General features: G+C 53.2%; 1 protein-coding gene across 1 annotated transcript in view; it reads left to right on the forward strand.

Moving 5' to 3' along the window:
* Trabd2b (TraB domain containing 2B) overlaps positions 1 to 12,613 on the forward strand; it is a 214,776-nt gene extending 202,163 nt beyond the window's left edge. The window contains exons 5-7 of the mRNA XM_076862791.2: positions 823 to 913; positions 3,783 to 4,052; positions 12,150 to 12,613. Coding sequence (XP_076718906.2) covers positions 823 to 913; positions 3,783 to 4,052; positions 12,150 to 12,354 — 566 coding nt within the window. The 3' untranslated portion in view covers positions 12,355 to 12,613. The remainder of the gene's footprint in view (positions 1 to 822; positions 914 to 3,782; positions 4,053 to 12,149) is intronic.
* The last annotated feature ends 4,557 nt before the right edge of the window (positions 12,614 to 17,170 follow it).

Consider the following 17,170-nt stretch of genomic DNA (forward strand, 5'->3'; position numbering starts at 1 on the left):
TGTTTAAGAAGACAGCTCCCCTCCCCACCACACACACTTCTGACACCAGCTCTGGAGGGATCATTCTGTGTTCGTACCCCCTCTAGGCCACTGTCTGTGCCTGCTGGACCCTGCAATCAGCAGGGCTTCGCTGGGCTCCCCCACAGGGTTCTGAGACCTCAATGGCCATCCCAGGATATTAGCCACTGTGTGTGCTCCAGAAATGTTGGGTAGATGATGAACAAATGAACCTATGATGTTCAAACCCTACCAGTGTGTGTTGAGTTGGCACTAGGCAATGGTGATGTAGTCTCTGTCCTTAGGGACCTGTTCAGGAGACCCACAAGGACACAAAGGTTCCCACCCCCATGCTGTAGGAGGAGGCACAAGTTAGAACTTACAAAGATGAGCTGGGGCTGGAGAGTTTCTTGGAGCTGGGTTTACGTGACTGCTGGGGGGTTCCCCAGGCTGGACAGTCAGTGGCTGGGGTCGACTTAATGGCAGGAAGCACAATAATGCAACTGGAAGCTCTTGGAGCCCTTACTATGTGCCTGCCATTGCTCTCTATAACCTTCACGACCAACATTCCAATCATTCTCACTTTACAGATGAGGAAACTGGGGACTTAATCATAGCTGTGAGCAGCAGAGCCAGAATAGGAACCCAGATAGGGTGGCAGCAGGACCACATCTTACCCAGGGACCCATATTGCCTTTTGGAGTCTAAGGCCTTGACTGGTGCAGCTCACTGGTCCAAACACAAACGCTGGGGATGTCCCAAGCCTGTCTCCACTGACAGGCAACCTGACATGTAACTGAGCCTGCTTTGTGTCTTATGTTTTAGGTCACTTTCTAGGGAACAATACTGTCATTGATGTCCTGCGGCAGGCAGGGCTGGAGGTGGACCATACTCCTGCAGGGCAGGCCATCCACAGGTAAGCAACAGGGGCCTAGAGAATCTTGGGACTGGCTGGCCTGCTGCCTGTCACAGGCCAAGCCTGAACACGTGCTTCATGGCTGGCTACCCCTGCCTTCCTGCTCAGGCTTGAGGGTAGAGTTTTTGGGGAAAAAAAAAAAAAAAAAAACAATATTGTAATGGGGCCTCCTGGGGACCAACTGGATCAGGCACCTACAACTGGAGGCAGGACTGCAGGTAGGAAAGCAGAAAGGGGGCTGCTATCCAATCTTGATGGCAGGTCACAGTGGGACCAGATGAGGCAGGGGGATTTTGCAAATCCCACTAGGGAATTTTAGTGGGTAGCACTAGGATTTGCCAGAGGCTTGGAATTGAAACACTGGTGAATTGGATGGGGATTGGAGGATGCCCCAGCCCTAAATCTCCATGGTGCTGTGGGAGGACAAGCCACAGCCTGGCCTCTTCCCTGCATTTAGCCCATTCCTTGGCAGCCCTGCTATCATGCCCTCACCTGGTCCACACCTTCCTGCCTGCACCCTCTCCATTGCTGCCTCTGGCTTTCCTGCCAGGACACACCCACCCCTCGCCCCTGACTTTTGTGCCAGGCACACCCACTCTGTTCCCCATCTTCTCTTCCTATCCCCTGTTTCCTGCCCTATCCCCAACACCAAGTTCAGGAGCTGCCCAAGGACAAGGACCAGCTCAGTCTGTCTATGGGTCCACAGCACCAGCACCAGGAAAGAGCCAGGATTTAGATCCCATGCAGTCCCAGAGGTCAATGTCAGGAATGCTCAGACTCAGGGTTCAGTGAAGCCCACTCTCTATTCATTACACAAAAACCTTCTTCACCAACCTGCAAGGGGGGGCCACAGCATGACTTTAACCCCTGTCCTTAAGGTTATAGGGCCCAGGGACTGAAAAAAAGCTTGAACAGTCACAGCAGGTCACTAACGTCTGCTTACTCTGTACCAAACTCTAAGGGCTCCTTCTAACTCCTAATTGTTATCTTCACAACAACCTCGCAGTGGAGGAACTGTGTGTCCCCATCTTGATAAATGAAAGAACCCAGAGAGGTGAAGGCACTTACAGTAGGAAACTCAGCTCATGTAAGTAACAGCCTGGCTCTGGGCCTCCTGAGCTCCTAACCTCTCTTTATACCAACTCTGGAGGTTGGAGTGGGGGCTCTGGAAGGACTGAGACCTTGATCTTCAGAGACGTGAGCTGCTGACCTCCTAGCTTCAGGCCATACTTCCCTGGCTCCCTGGCACTCCTAGAGGAACTTTTAAACACTGGCACTGAGCCTCCTCCCCAGTGCATCTTCTGCATTAACCCGAAAGACGGCTCTTCCTGCAGGAACCATTTGAACCCAGCACAAAGCAGTTTGTGTGGGGGAGGGAGGCCAGCAGTCTTGCTTAAGAGGTGGAGAATCCAAGGTAGTTTCAGGGTCAAGACATTCCTCAAGTTCCCTCCTCTCCCCTTGCCTCCCCCTCCCAGCACATCCCTAAAGATCTTTCCTGAAAGCTCATTGTGTGTGGCCTGGCCAGGGCAGAGAAGGCTGGCGGGCTCTGAGGCTGGGGAGCCTCCTATTCATCTTGGAAACCAGGCCTTAATGGAGGAGTCCCCCACTGCACCCCCACAGGCTCTGCTCTGCGGGTTCTCAGCCTCGTCCCCTGCACAGGGAGCAAGTGGGGGTGGGGACGCTGAGTAGGCTCCAACAATAAAAACCATCCTCAGCCACAGGTGCTTCCTGGATCTATCTTTTTGTCTGACTGTTTTGAATTATCTCCCCAACAGCTGCGACATCTCCTAGCAGCCTGGACCCTGGGAATCTGGGGTTGCCATGGGGGCTGGGAGAGGACAGGCTGAGCTGATGGCCTTTTTTCCATCAAAGCAAGAGATGCCCCTCACCCATTGTGCTGGGAGAATGGAGTGGGGGGACAGGCTGCAGGACTGTTAGCGGCCTTCGGTACCACCTACCCTTGCGAGCTGTCTGCTCAGAAACCACTCCTGAAACCACTCCCAACCTTCTCCCAGGGTTGGATGTCCCCAAAAGGAATTCCGCTGAGGCTACTGAGTAGAGAGAATAAAAGTGGGGAGAGCAGAGGATGTTCCCAGCCTGGGGCCTATGTGTGTACCCCTGTATGGACCATGAATTCCACAGACATGCCTACATAACACTTCAGTGCCTGCCCAACAGGCAGGTCCTTTTGCTGATGGACAACATCAGAGACAGGTGCGTTAGGAAATAGGCCCTATTTTAAGTGCTGTGCCTGTGTTCACCTACATCATCCTCCTGCCCTGTGAGGCACAGGCTGTCATAGCCCCGTTTTAAGGAAGCACACTGAAGATAGATAACTCGCCTCCCGTCCCTCAGCCAGATCTGTGGATGTGTGAGACCCTGACCTTGACCAAGATCAGACATGCCCATAGACCGTCCAGACCTGCTCCCTCACTGCCTCCTAGTCTAGGCTCACGTGTCACCCTTTGATCCCTGACCAGCACCCTCTGCTCCCTTGGGTTCTTATCTGTCTCTATTTTCTTCTCAGCAGTTGTGACCATCTGATGTCCTATATGTTCGACTCTGTCTTCTGCTCCAAAATAGAAGTTCTAAGAGGGCAGGGACAGTATCGGTTTTGATCTGTGCTGATAGTTAATTCCTAGAAGAGTGCCTGGTACCAAGTAGGAGCTTACTATATATTTATTGACTACATAGGTGAAAGATGGAATCGGTGCCCCATCTCTCATAGCAGATGACGGTGTTCCTGGGCTTCTTCTCACAGGGCCGGGCAGGGTGTCTTTGCATTTTTTTCCTCCCCAGTGACTTTCCCACAGAATTGCTTTCCCTATCACATATGCATGACACGCTCCTGTGCTGTTCCCCTTTCCAGCCCTGCTGCTGGGAGCCCAGTGCCCCCTCCTGAGGGGACCTCAGCCAGCCCTGCCCCAGCTACCCCAGCTGCCGCTGTCCCTGCAGCACCCTCAGTGACCCCCACCACCCTGCCTGAGGAGGATGACCCAGCCCTGTCCCCGCACCTCCTGCTCCCTGACAGCCTCAACCAGCTGGAGGAGTTTGGACGGCAAAAGAAGTGGCACAAGAGGCAGAATAAACACCAGCGACCGCGGCAATTCAATGACCTCTGGGTCCGCATCGAGGACAGGTGAGGAGGACAGGGATGGGTGGCCCAGGAGCTGGATATGGACACTCCCTCCCATGCCCCCAAGGTGGAGTGCACGGTCACCAGGCGAGCCTTGCTCTGAGCAAGTGGGGCAGGGGATATCAGATTGGAAACTACTGGGCTGACTCTTCCCTCTACACAAAGGATTCCTTCAGGGTTTTTAGAGCACATCCACATCTGATTTTGCAGATTTAGTTTCAAGACAAAAGCAAGAACAATTCTCTGCTCTTTTATAAGTGAAGCTCCGGTGCAATGGAGTCTGCTTTACACCCCTGGCTGCCCTGGGTCATCTGTGGTGTGCCAAGCAGTTTCTAGTTGTCCCGTGGACAGGAGGAGCACCTAGTAACCAACAGGACATGCTTGCTAGGCCAAAAGCTCCTTGTGCCTGGAAAGTCTAAGTGGTGACATTGGGCACGGAGGCTGCTGAGGGGACTCCACTTTGAGAGAGATGAGACAGACAATGGCTGTCTAATGCGGGGGACTCCATCTCCTCCTAGTAAACCTTGTGTAAATGGTCAGGTACAAATCGTCCTAACATACTGAGATCCCTCCGTCCTCTTTCTGTGTGTTCCTCCTGCCACCAGAACCATCCCTTCTTTCCATCACCAGAACTCCTGCTGTCACCAAGACTCTCTCTGCTGTCCTCTGCCTGCAGTGTCTTCAGAGCAGCCTCCTTATATTCCCCTTCAGCAGAAATCTCCAGATACAGAGAGGAGTTTCCCTAGAATACCAGGGAAGTCCCAGGGAGGGACTGTCATATACCCCAGATCCCGTGCCCCCAGCAGTGGGCCCTTGGAATCCAGAGTCCAATCTGTACCCTAAAGATATCATCCAGAATTTTCCTCAGAAACCTGGACAGAATCACCTTGGGTACTTGTTAAATAAACAAATCCCCAGGCCCCACCACAGACATAATGAATCAGGATCTTCGGGGCAGAGGCCTGGGAAGCCCGTGTGAATGTGCACCTGGAGATTCTTCCCAGTGTCTTTGGGAAACACTTGCTCAACTCTGCACTTATGGAGGATAAACCAAGGAGGAGGCTCTGTCTAGGGCCACCCAGGGAAGCAGGGGCTGCTCCCTACACTTGCCACTACATGGTTCTCCCATAGCCCGATCACTGAGCCTTTGACAAAAAAGTTGACGTATCAGCCCCCTGCCATAAAGCAGAGGGTGTGCACTATCTTAAAAAAAAAAAAAAAAAAAAAATCTTGGAACAAAAATGAGTTGAGCTTTGTAGCCTTTGGGCATGGGTTTCAAAGCACCTGGCTTGGTGTACTGGAAATGTACTTCTACCGAGCTCTTCCTGGCCCTACCTATCTGAGGTAGAGGCATCGCTGTAGCTATATTTATTGCAACATATGGGCCACCCCTGTCTAATCAGGAGCCAGGGCAGAGAGCTGCAGGGAGTGCCTTTCTTCGGTGGTGGGCAGGGTTTTGTATGCTGCCAACAAGGCAGGGGCAAGAGAAAGAGCTGGCAGCCATTAAGAGTTCCAATTAGGCTGGGCATTCATGTCCACAATCCAGGGTGACCAGGAGTCCCGCCAGAGGTGAGTCCAACCCATGAGGTGACAGAGGGCTGGGCTGTCAGCTCCAGCCATGGGCCCTCAGCCCCTAACCACGTCTGAAAGGTAAATGTGGGCAAATGACTCCAAACGGTTTCCTTTTCATAACATGTCGATCTGAAACACAGAGCCTGGTTTCACAAGAAAAATAGCTTTTCTTTGGCAAGAAGGAGCCCCTTCTCTATCCCAACAGGTAAATTGTGGTTGGCCGACTTTCCTCCATCTGGTCAGGTTGGAGAAGGAAGTTTCCACCAAAGGGCAGCCTGTTTGTTAAATTTCTCACTGCTTCTTGGGGTAAGCGAGGCCTGAGCTCCCCAAGAGGCCCAGTGCAGGGCACAGGCTCCATACCTTCCAGGGGTCCCCAAATTTCCAAGAAGAAGCAGAGGAGAGCTGATACACACTTGCAGCCCTTTGATCAAATCATTTTCTTTGGAGCTTTAATTTATTCAGTTTTCTCATTTTCTTTCCCCTAAATGCTCTCTGTCAACTCTCCCTACTCATCTTCCTCCTAAGATCCTGCAGCAGGGTCCTAATGGGTCCCCTGGCACCAGGCCTTGCCCTCCTGCATTGTTCTTGCTCCGTTGGAGCTCCTGCAGGGTTCCCACTGCCAGGAGAACTTGCCCAGTTATAGGAGCCTCACCTTTCCTGCCTCCCCAGCTGCCTCTCTTCCCCCAGGTACTGTCAGGTCCAACCCCCATGGGCCATGTACAGGCCCCAGTGCGCCAGGCCCAGCCCCTCCACCCTGTTGTACTTGCTCCCCTCTCTGCTCCAGGTAAGGTGCCAGTGGCCTTTGTGGAGCTCCCACTCTGCCAGGTGCTGACATCCCTCATGGCCTACTTCTGCCAAGAGTCACAGAAGGCAGGCCGGTTTCACAAGCAAGGAAACAGATGTAGCTGATCAGGGAACTTCCTTAAGACTATACAGAAAGTCACAGAAAGGCAGAACCTGAATCCAGGGTCTGTCCAACACTAAGGGTCACATTCATCACCCACTGCCATGGAGTGTCCTTCCCATCCTTGCCTGGCTGAGCTCGCCCTTCCTCCCCCAGCACCCTTGTGGCAGCTCTTGTCCTGGTACCATTGCCACAAGTTCCTTATTTGTATTTCTAGGCCAGGGGGCCCTGGGGACCCGATCTGGTTTGGACGGCTCTGGGTCACCTGAGGCCTTGCTGGGTGTTTGCTGAGTGTACTCATGAACACGAGGAGCCAGGGGTGTGGGCTGTAAGTGCCTGGCCGGATCGCCACCTGGAGCAAGCTAGCTTCCCCTCGCCCCTCATTACCCAAGATGTAAACACAGTAGAGGAAGTTTAGAGAAGCAGCAGCCCGTGGCAGGATGATTTATGGGTATCCATGGAAAGGGCCAAGAGTGTGTCCACAGATGGCTGCATGGCAACAGAGCTTTCTCTGGGATCCTCCGCCTCTGAGAGCCAGAGGTGGGCAGCAGGGTGGGGTGTGACCAGGGCAAGCCAAGGTAGAGGCCATTCCCAAGCCATGTGAGCCCTGTGGAAACCCTTCCACGTCTTCTTCTATGCAGTTAGGGCCTTGGCTGGTTTTTGGAGGCCATGCCAGCTCTATTCTCCAAGTCTCTATTCTCTATATCTCCAAGCACACAGATACCTATGCACACCTAGGAGCATATATCAGGGTGGAGGATTGCATCAATGAGGGAACAGAGTGGCTGACCCACTCTGTAGAGAAGAGGACAGCTTCTGAGTGCTGGGCAGGACCAAGGCAAGACTTCCCAAAGGGAGCATCAGTAAGTGATGGATGCAGAGCCTTGGCGAGTGCCATCAAGCAAGTGCAGAGGGTGCAGGACACATAGGAGCCAGGTCCATTGCCCTCTGGGCATTAGTTTCCCCTGAAGTTTGAGCAGATGGACAAAGCCCTCAAAGAGAGGAGGAAGCACAGTGTTCCTATCCTGGGGGGCTCTGCACACCTCCTGTGGGCCTGCCCCTCCTGCCCAAGTTCTCGGGCTCTGGTTTTTCCTAACACAAGCAGGTCTTTTTCTGGGATGGTCCATGTGAGCCTAAGATCCTATGTAATTTAGAGGTGGAAGATGCCCCATGAGACGTGAGAAACAGAATCACCAAATGAATAAAAGTACAAATTCATCCCCACCCTGCATCTGCTCTGGGGTTTAAACATCAAGTGAGATGATGCCCATAGGCACTGAGCTGACCTCAGACCAGCAATAACCAGCAGTGCCACTGGGCCAGCTGCCTCTAATGTTGATCCTCTGACTTACGAGTCTCTGGTCCGGGATCCCCAACTCTCCCCAGTTGCTGCCTGAAATGCTGTAGCATGTCTTAGACTAAAAGCTTTAATTAAATGAGCCATCGAGAGGGTGCTGTGAACTCCCCCCAGGCTCTCGGGGACATTTTCGGCACATACTGGTTGCCCAGTCTTGTGGTTAGTGTTGCTAGGGGACAGGGACAGATGGCTCCTCGGTATGGTATCGTTGAAAGAGCCCTTGAGCCTCAGCTCCTAAGTAAACCTCTTTTCTCTGAGCCCCAGTTTTTCATCTCAGGGACGGACAGGCCCTTCCAGCTATGGTCTGCTATGAAGCTGTTTGAAAACATGCCAGTCCACAGGCTAAGGGAGGAATGAAGGTGTTCCCAGCATAAGAGACTGTGCAGAAAAGGTGTGAGGCTGGCAGGACCCAGATGCCAGGAAGTGGAGCTGCAGGCACACTGGACACATTGGGTCTCTGCCTAGGTCTTCCTGCTTGGCCAGAGAGGCAGAAGCCCAAACCAGAATCACAATGGGGGTCTCTTCCTCAGGTGGCAGAGCTCCCATCACCCAGGCCCTGTATGCCCCAAAGCTGTTCTTCCTTGCATCTCCATGAAGCTTTCTAAGGAGCTCCCCAGGCATAGGCACCAGGCCCTTGTATTAGCAAGGAATCCAAAGCAAGAGTTGTCCAGCGCCTCACCCCAGGTGGCTCTCAGAGACCTCTAGTGCTGAAGTTTGCCTCTGCTCCAGGGACCCCTTTGGAGGAGACTCGGGTCAACAGCCGACATTGTCTGCTTTTCTGTGCCCCGACCCTGGGCTTCTGCCTAAGGGCATCCTTCTGGTTTTTATCATTGGAAAATGTTTTAAAGATCCTGGGTTCCTGCTCCTTCATTGTATAGACAGGAAGGCTGAGCCTGAGGACAGTGCCTGCCCAAGTCACACAGCAAGACAGGAACACAGCCCAGGCCAGCGCAGGGCTTCTACCTTCCACCCTGGCCAAGGGACACTTTCCCATCCAGGGGCCCAGTCTACCCAGAGCAGACTTGCCCTTGGTGCCAGGCATCTGTGGAGCCTGGGAATGCTCAGAGTGTTTGCTTTGGCCCCAAGGCCGCTTTGCCATGAGAGACTTTTCCCCAGCATGAGCCTGGAGGGTGGCGGGCAGGGATCTGGACGGGGTGGGGTGGGGGAACGGATTGAGTTTTGTGAACACAGTGGGCTGGGGAGGTGAGGTAGGGGCATTTGGAGGGGCTCATCCCCCTCCCCAGTCCCACCTCATTTCCCTGGGACTCCTTCCAAGCAATAAAAACCCCACTCGGGCTCCAAGGGGGAGTTTTCAAAGTGTGAAAGAAAATGCCTTCGGGCGCCTTGTGAGACTAGTTCTCATAACTCCTACTTGGTTTTGCCTTCCGTCCGGGGCCAGCCTGGGTCCCGGCTCCAACTGCCTCACAGGGCACACCAGCCCGCTGCCCAGAGCCAGCTCGCTGAGCCTCCCCGCTGTTCGGGCTGGAACGACAGGGCAGCAGCTAGGAAGGAATTTTTATGGACTCTGTGCTGTGTGTGTTTTTTGGTTTTAGTTTTTCTTTTCATTGGAAAAGAAAGGAAGGCGAGGGGCTGAGTTAATGGCCCTGCCAGGCACAGACACTGGTCCCTCCAGGAGCTGAGGCCTTAGAGGGCCTCAGTCGACCCTGGCAGCCTCCACCCAGGGCTGTGCGAGGTCTCAGCAAGAAGACAGCACTTCCCCACGCTGTGCATCATGCTTGCTCACACCTCAGGCAGGGACAGTGCCTTGGCAGCTTGGGCTGGAGGGGACAGACGGCCCCTGCACATCCTATCTCTTGCAGGAAGCCTCATCTCCTTCAGGCTCAGTGTCCTCATCCTGGAAGTGGGAATTTAAAAGAACATTATGCAGGTGGTCACTTCGAGCACACCGTCTGCCGGCATATAGCGCGGCTCATCAATAAGAGATGTCATTGGTGGTGGAGACACAGGCACAAATATAACACTGCCCTTAAATTAGCCCCCACCATCTGCCGCTGCCTGGCTACCAGGCATTATCCTAAGACACATCAAAACCCATTCAAACCTCAGATAATATGTCTCTACCACTCACTGGGGTCAATGGGAGGTGCACAAGGTTTTGTGGAAACTTAACTCTGCCAGATGGCATTGAGGGATACAGGACAGATCAAAGAAGGTCTCCAGGGAAGAGGCAGGCCTTTGAAGGTGAATGGGACAATGACAGTAAGGCAGAGAGTGTGACTGAAGAGGCACTGTGTAGGGAAACTGTGAAAGGTGAAGTCACCCCCATGGGAACAGATTGTGATGGGTCTCTGGTGGTGAGAAGCCAGCACCCACAGGAGGCAAGGCACACTGGATTCCGAGAGTTAAAAGGAGCCTGAGAAGCTATTGGCCCACCCAATCCCACAGGCACACTTTGCAGGAACGCTGTGCCTCTGTCCTCTGGGTGGGACAAGGTTCTGCTCTCTCCTCTCACGATAGCTCCTCTGGGACTTCCCACAGACCAAGGTTCTGGTACATCACATCTGTAGGCTCCAGGGTGGAGAGAGACCTTGGGCAAGACTGAGCATGAGGGCAGCATGTCCTGAGATCCAGAGGGCCTGGACTGGTACCCAAAAGCCATTTGGATTCCCACTCTCAAGCTGAGGTGTCATCCTGAAACTATATGGAGACAGAGGAGTGCTTGCTGACCCCTAGGTTCCCTGGAGGCTGGGTCTGAGCTGTGTGGGAGGCTCACAGCCAGGATGGGGCTCTGCTGGGGATTATTCCAGGGCTTGCCATGGTCTTAATGACCCAGCCCAAAGAAACGTAGGCCAGGGGTACCCCCAGATGACAGCAGCCTGCCAGGGCTGGAGGCAGACATCGGGAAGAAGCAGTGACCCACATGGAAGAGGCTACCCATGCACAGAACCTGTACAAACTGCCCTGCCTCACATCTACCAGCCTGCCCCATAGCTACCCAGGGAGGGGTGAGCCTCCTCGCTGCCCCTGCTAATAACTGCCTAAGTACACAGGGTAACGGTGGCCTCTACCTCCTAGGGCCATCCTGAGTACCAGAGGTTAAGATATGGCCAGTGCTTCACAGAGGAGCAGGGCCCTGTGGGTACTTGCCTCAACTACTAGGTGTACCCCCATGGGCAGACCCTCCTGGCTGCAGTGTCCCTACTCCCTCAAGACCTTCCTGGTTGAATCAGAGCCTCTCTGTGTTCCTGCTGCACACAGGCCCTGCCTTCCCCTCTGGGTGTGATGGGGTTCGTGGGTCCTTTGTTCTCATCTTCATCCAGCTCCCTGTAAGCAGGCTTGATCATTGTTTGGGGCCCGTTCCTTCATCGCAGTGCCTGCTCCTCTTCTCCACTGATCTATCAGACTTCTCCCCTGTGGTCTCTCTTTGTCATCCTCTGTCATTGCCTCCTCTCCTCCCCGTCCCTACCTTTCCCTCTGTTTTCATCCATTTCCCATCTGTCTCTTTCCTGGTCCTGAGCTCCACTGGGCCCCGCCTCCCCTCTCCAGCTTCCCAAGGCCCCATGGGCTGGGCTCAGCCTGCAGAGTCCTCCTGCCTGTCTCCCCTTATTTCCCTGTCTTCCTCCCTGTTTCCCTCCTCCTCTGTCACACAGGCTTTCTTGAGGTGAGAATCTCACTGGTTACCTCTGAAAATGGTCTCTGTTTTCATAAGTTCATGGAGGATGGCACCTGTCACTCTGTGGTGTGCAAAATGAGCTGGGCCGAGTGCCCCATGGTCATGCCACCCCACTCTCCCCTGTGGCTTGGCCATCAGGTAGCCTCTTTGAATCCCAGTTTCCTAAAGTGCTGAAAGGGAGACCCATTTTGAAGGTTTGCTTTGAGAACCAGAAACATGGCTTTTAAAGTGCCCAGCTAAGGGGTGTCTGACAGATGGTGGTGTAGTGATGAGCACAATAAAAAAGGGTAGCGTGCTTCATTTTCTGTCTCTCAGCAGCTAGGAGGGGAAGCAGCAGGAGGCAGGGGCACCTATGGCCTGGTGTGGGGGCTCAGTACTCCAGGCACCCAAGAGCTGTCTCCTTCCTAGCACGGTACCTCTTTCTGCCCGGGACCCAGTCCTGTGAACAGTGATAGGTGATCTGGCCTGACACCCGGCACAGGAGGATGTGACCTCCAGAACTCACCTATCTTCGCCCTATCCACGCCCCTGTTTCCTTCCCCTTTTAATCAGAAAACACATCTAATCTAGTCCAGTCCAAGCCCCAGGGCGAGGCTCTGATGGTCACTCTACTGTGTGTTTCCTCCCTTCCAGCACCACCGCCTCGCCGCCTCTGCTGCCCCTCCAGCCCTCCCCCAGCCCTGGGACTGCCAAGACCCCCTTCCAGCTCACGGACCAGCCCCAGCAGCAGGACCCAGCAGGGCCCGCCAGCAGCTCAGCGCCCACCCTGAGCCTCCTCCCCATCCTCACCGCCACCGTTGTTGCCCCCTTCCTGCTGCACAACCTGGGGCCCTCCTGACTTCCGCCACCCGGTGCAGAAGCCAGAGAAACAACACGAGGGTCTTCGGCCACCCCCCACCGCGCTGGGGCATGTCCAACCCCTCTGGGGCAATCCAGTCGGGACCCATTAGAACACTAGAGCTTTATTTTACCCAAGTTACATCTTCTTTTTTGTAGAAGGTCTTAATTTCCCATAGTGCTATGGGGCTCTTTTGTAAAATATGTGTCCATATTAAAAGAGAAAAATGTATTTATTCTACCGATAAAACTATTTTTAATGTGGCCTATGTTATAACTCCTGAATTAGCCCCAACATCAACTCAGGGGTGGGGATCCCCCGGTTGTGAAGACATCTATGACCTCGTGCGGACCGTGGCTTTCAACCGGCTTGCTCCTGGATGGCAGAAGCCTCCTGACTCTAGCTTGGCTTCTCCCACTGCGGGAGCTCCGAGGGTGGGGCAAGCAAAAAGGCTTAGCTTTTGTGAAGCTGGATTTTGGGGGCCGGAAGTGTGAACGCTGGCCATCCTTCCCTCCCCTGGATGCATCCCGGGGCCTGGAAGACACATTGAGAAAAAGAATGCTGCTATTTTAAAACCCCTGAGCGTCTGTGAACTGGCCCTCCAGACCTCTCGGTGAGTATTTCAACCAAAGTGCAGGGGTGAGGAGGGAGGCGTTCCCAGTGCCACAGAGCAGATGCTACAACGAGATCCAAAGAGAGCCAGGTGGGGCTGCCCAAGGTAGGGATGCCAATGGGAGAGCAAAACACGGGTGTCCAGGCCTCTGTCTGGCACTGTTGTTCCAGCTTGGGTTAAAGAAGGGCTGTTGAAGACACGGCTAAGTAAAGCCAACTGGGCTTAAAGACAGAAATGGGTATAGAAGGCAATTTCAGGGACAGCGCTCTAGGGGTCACCTGTTATGATAATGACAATGGTGATGAGAGCTGCCATTTGTCCAAATCCTACAGCATGGCGGGCACTTGGCACATTCACTTCATCACGGATCCTCATGCCAGTGCTGAGATGTGATGATTTCCATTTCACAGATGAGAAAACTGAGCCCCACCCCCAAAGAGGTGAAGGAACTTGTGCAAGGTCACCCAACTCTAGATCTGTGTGACACAAAAGTGATTCTTGTCTTGTGGTCCATGTTCTCTCTGCCCAGGGAAGCTCTAAAGGAGGCAGAGCCCACCAAACTGGGACATGCCCAAGCTTCAACCCTTCCCATGCCGGCCAAGTGACCATTTGACTAGTTGTTCCTATTGGTCTCTATGACCTAAGAGCTTTGGCAACAGCATGTGCTACGTGTCCTATGCCCCGACTTGTCAAATCTTGGAGCCAAGGAGAGACTTTCCTGCCAAATCAGAGCCTGGAAGTGGGGTACAACCTGGAGGGCCCTGGAAGACAAAGCAGATGTGGGGACAGGCAGGCAGCTGAGACTAAGACAGAATGAGCCAACCCCTCTCTCCCCAAGGTGGTGGCTCGAGAGACAGAGAACCCAGGTAGGCTGACTCTGAGCCCTGACCTCTCAGCTGATCTGGGGCTCACTAATTATATTCAGAGTCCTAGATCCTGCAAAAGGAGGAAGGAAAAACAACTCTCACTTGATAAATTATAATAATAGTAAGAGCAATAATGAGGCCCAGAGGAAGGAGACACTTTTCCAAGGCAACACAGCTACGCAGGCCTACTGACTCCAGCCCAGTGCTACTCAGCTTCTCTATACATAGGTTTTCCTGGCAGACTTGGAGGTATCTGATTGGCCCCAGTGTCATTGGGCCCAGTTTGGCATCTGTCTCTGTTCTGAGGCAGCAAAATTTGGGGCCACTTGTTGGATGGCCAGAGGTTTCACTGACATCCTGGCAGGCAACTGAATTCTTTCTAGCTCAGTCCCAGGGGACGAGTTTGAGCCTGAGACCTGGCAGGAGCTAGGATCTCTGCTTCAGAGAGTCCATCCCAGCCCCATGGGCACCAAGCTCTAAACTGAACTTGACCTCAGCCAGGACTGGAGTCAGTTTATGCTTGGCAAAAAAAAAAAAAAAAAATGTGACTTCCTATTTCTGAGCAGGAAAGGGCTTAGCTGACTTATAAAGCAGGCTCAGAAGTTGGACATCAAACGGATCGTGCAGAGCGCTATTGGGATGAGATAAGTGTAAAGGAATTAGAAACACACAGGCCAGATTCCCCTCTGTTTGGGGCAGAGAATGGCATGAGATGATGGAGATTGTGCTTGAGGTTAATTAAAGATGAAGCATTTGGGGAAACAGTCCAGGCACCTGACTGTGCCCAGATCTGTGCCAGGAATAGGGCCAAAAAGGTGAATTAACGCAGCATGTAATTACAGAGCACATGCAGGGCCCGGCTCACAGCACTTGGGGCTGAATGTAACCACCCTTCCTTGTCTGCAGAAACTCACTATCAAGATGGGAAGGGCAGCCCCATCCAGCTGGTGCTCTGCTGGCCCCTGACTTCAGGCCCATTGAGCCCTCATCTTTCCAGATCCTTCCACTGGACCAGAGGGCGATTTCAAACTCTCCCTCAACCAGTCATGTGTTTATAAAAAGGCAAATGTAGCCTAAAAGATTAGGTAGACATGTGCCAGAGGAGAGCCAGGGCCAATGTGGGTCAGACATCCAGAGTTAGAGTTCACGGGTCCCCAAGACCACCAAACCGAACCTGATGACTATGTCACCTGAGACCTGGAGCTCATAAACAGGAATCTGCATGGCTGGGGCACTTGAATTCTCTCATCCTGTGCCACAGAGCCACTATTCTATGAGCAGCCACCTTTGGAACGTTCTATTCCCCTAACCTATAAAATGCCCTGTTCCTCTGAGATCTTTGTGTGTATTTCTTTGGAACCTTGAAACAAGCAGGAAAGATGAAGACCTGAGATCCAGAAGAGTGAGGGTAGGCAGGGTAGGCAGGGTATGCTAGTGGTATCCCCTATCTCTCAAGAAAGATGATGGAATGGCCAGGAGCTCTCTGGAGCAGGTCACAGAGGCCATTTCTTCTGGTCATCCTCTGGTGGCTGGTCTGATGCACCAAGAACCAGGGGGAGACAGGAAGAACCCCATCATCCACGGTGGATATGTAAGAATCAGACTGCCAGGGAGTGGCAAAGGGTGGCCCAGGGACACTCCAACCCCAAGGGTCAAAGATCTGGAGTCTATAATGAGTGGAACCCTGTGCTGCCTGTGAGCACATTTATCCTTACAATGAAAGACCCAAAGCATATTTTCCTACATGGAATGCTGGCCTGTATCACCTGACCTCATCTTGACATGGACAAACCTGGGATCTCAGGTCCCTTGTCCTAAAGGCCCAGGCTCCAGCCCCATGCCACTGTCACAAAAGATCCCAAAGTGGAGGTAAAAGTTCCCTTTACCAAAAGGCAAGTCTATTTAAAGCACAATGAAGGAGAAGAGTTCCACCCAGGGATTAAGTCTTTGGGAGCATCCTTTGTGACCGAGAACAGAATCAGGGCTGGTGATAGTTTTTGAAGTAACTATGAGGTAAGAGCCAGAGTCCTCCATCTGTTGTTCTAGACCCTCCATGATCTGGTCCACCTCTCTTCTCCCCAATTCTGGAATCTCTCATCTCTCACCTCTCATCTCTCCCAGATGGAATTGTATTTGTCACTTCTAGAGTAAACAGGATGTTTTACATCTGCTACTCCCTAGACCTGGAAACTCCCTTCTCTTCCCCCTAACAGCTCATCCTGTGAGGATCAACCCAGATAGCACCTCCTCCAGGAAGCCCCCTCTGATGGCTTTGTGCTTTCACAGCATCTGTCACAATACCCACTTCCATGTATTGTGACTGTCATTGTGAATTGTTTCCTCTATGAGACTGAAAGTGACTAGCAGGCAGGGGTCCCATGAATTTGTCTTTGTATCCTCCTCTGGCACAAAGGTGATTCTCAGTAGATGGAGAGAGAGGCAAAGAGAGAGGGGAGGAAGCAGAGAGAGATGAATGAAGGTAGGAAAGAAGGAGAAAGACTTAGCTCTGCCGGTGGGAGAACTTCCACCAAGCCCAAGCTGGTGGAGGATGGTGCCCTGAGGGGGCAGTTTCCTGTCAGTGGAGGTGTTCGGTCCCCACTGACGGGAGACGTGGTAGGCGAGTTGAAGTCTTGGCACAGGACTGGTGTAGATGACATGGAGGGTGCCTCTTGGCTCAGCAAGGCTCAGGTTCTTTGAACAGTGTTATTTTTACAAAAATTCATCTCTGCAGCCAAAAATAGCACTCCAGCTGGCTGTCTAAACCAATAGGGTTCAGGACTCAGTCCAGCCTCCCCCTCACCCCAATCCCATTCTACAACTGCCCGGCCAGGTCCCCATGAACTGGCAAGGTTACCTATTGCCCTGGGCATGGGAACCTCTGGAAGGGGGGGGTGCTGGACTGGAACCCAGGCCCTCAGGCCCAGCCCAGAGCTCCTTCTCTTCCCGCCCCCAACCCTGGAAGGAAAGAGAAAGTTCACAAGAACTTACTGGTCCCTACCTGACCCTTTCCAAGGAGTATCAGCTCTCCACAGCCTTTCTTCAAAGGCAAGCTGGGCTTTTCCTCCCCAGAGGTGCTCTGGGTACCCCTTCGACTTGCTGGTGACCTTGGGCAAGTCCCTGCCCCTCCCTGAGCCTCCATTTCCTCATCTGTCACATGGAGATCTTGCTTTCTGGGACTGGAATGGGGATCCATGAAAGTGAAGCTCAGCTCCTTCAGGCTCAAGGCTGAGCTGTGTCCCAGGAGCCATGAGTCCCGCACAGGGGCAGGGCATGTAGCAGACAGGAAAGACCACGGAGTAGCAGGCCCCTTCCACCCCCAGTCTTGCTGTAGGGAAAG

The sequence above is a fragment of the Callospermophilus lateralis genome, chromosome 7, assembly GCF_048772815.1.
Source record: "Callospermophilus lateralis isolate mCalLat2 chromosome 7, mCalLat2.hap1, whole genome shotgun sequence".
In the NCBI taxonomy this organism is placed as follows: domain Eukaryota; kingdom Metazoa; phylum Chordata; class Mammalia; order Rodentia; family Sciuridae; genus Callospermophilus; species Callospermophilus lateralis.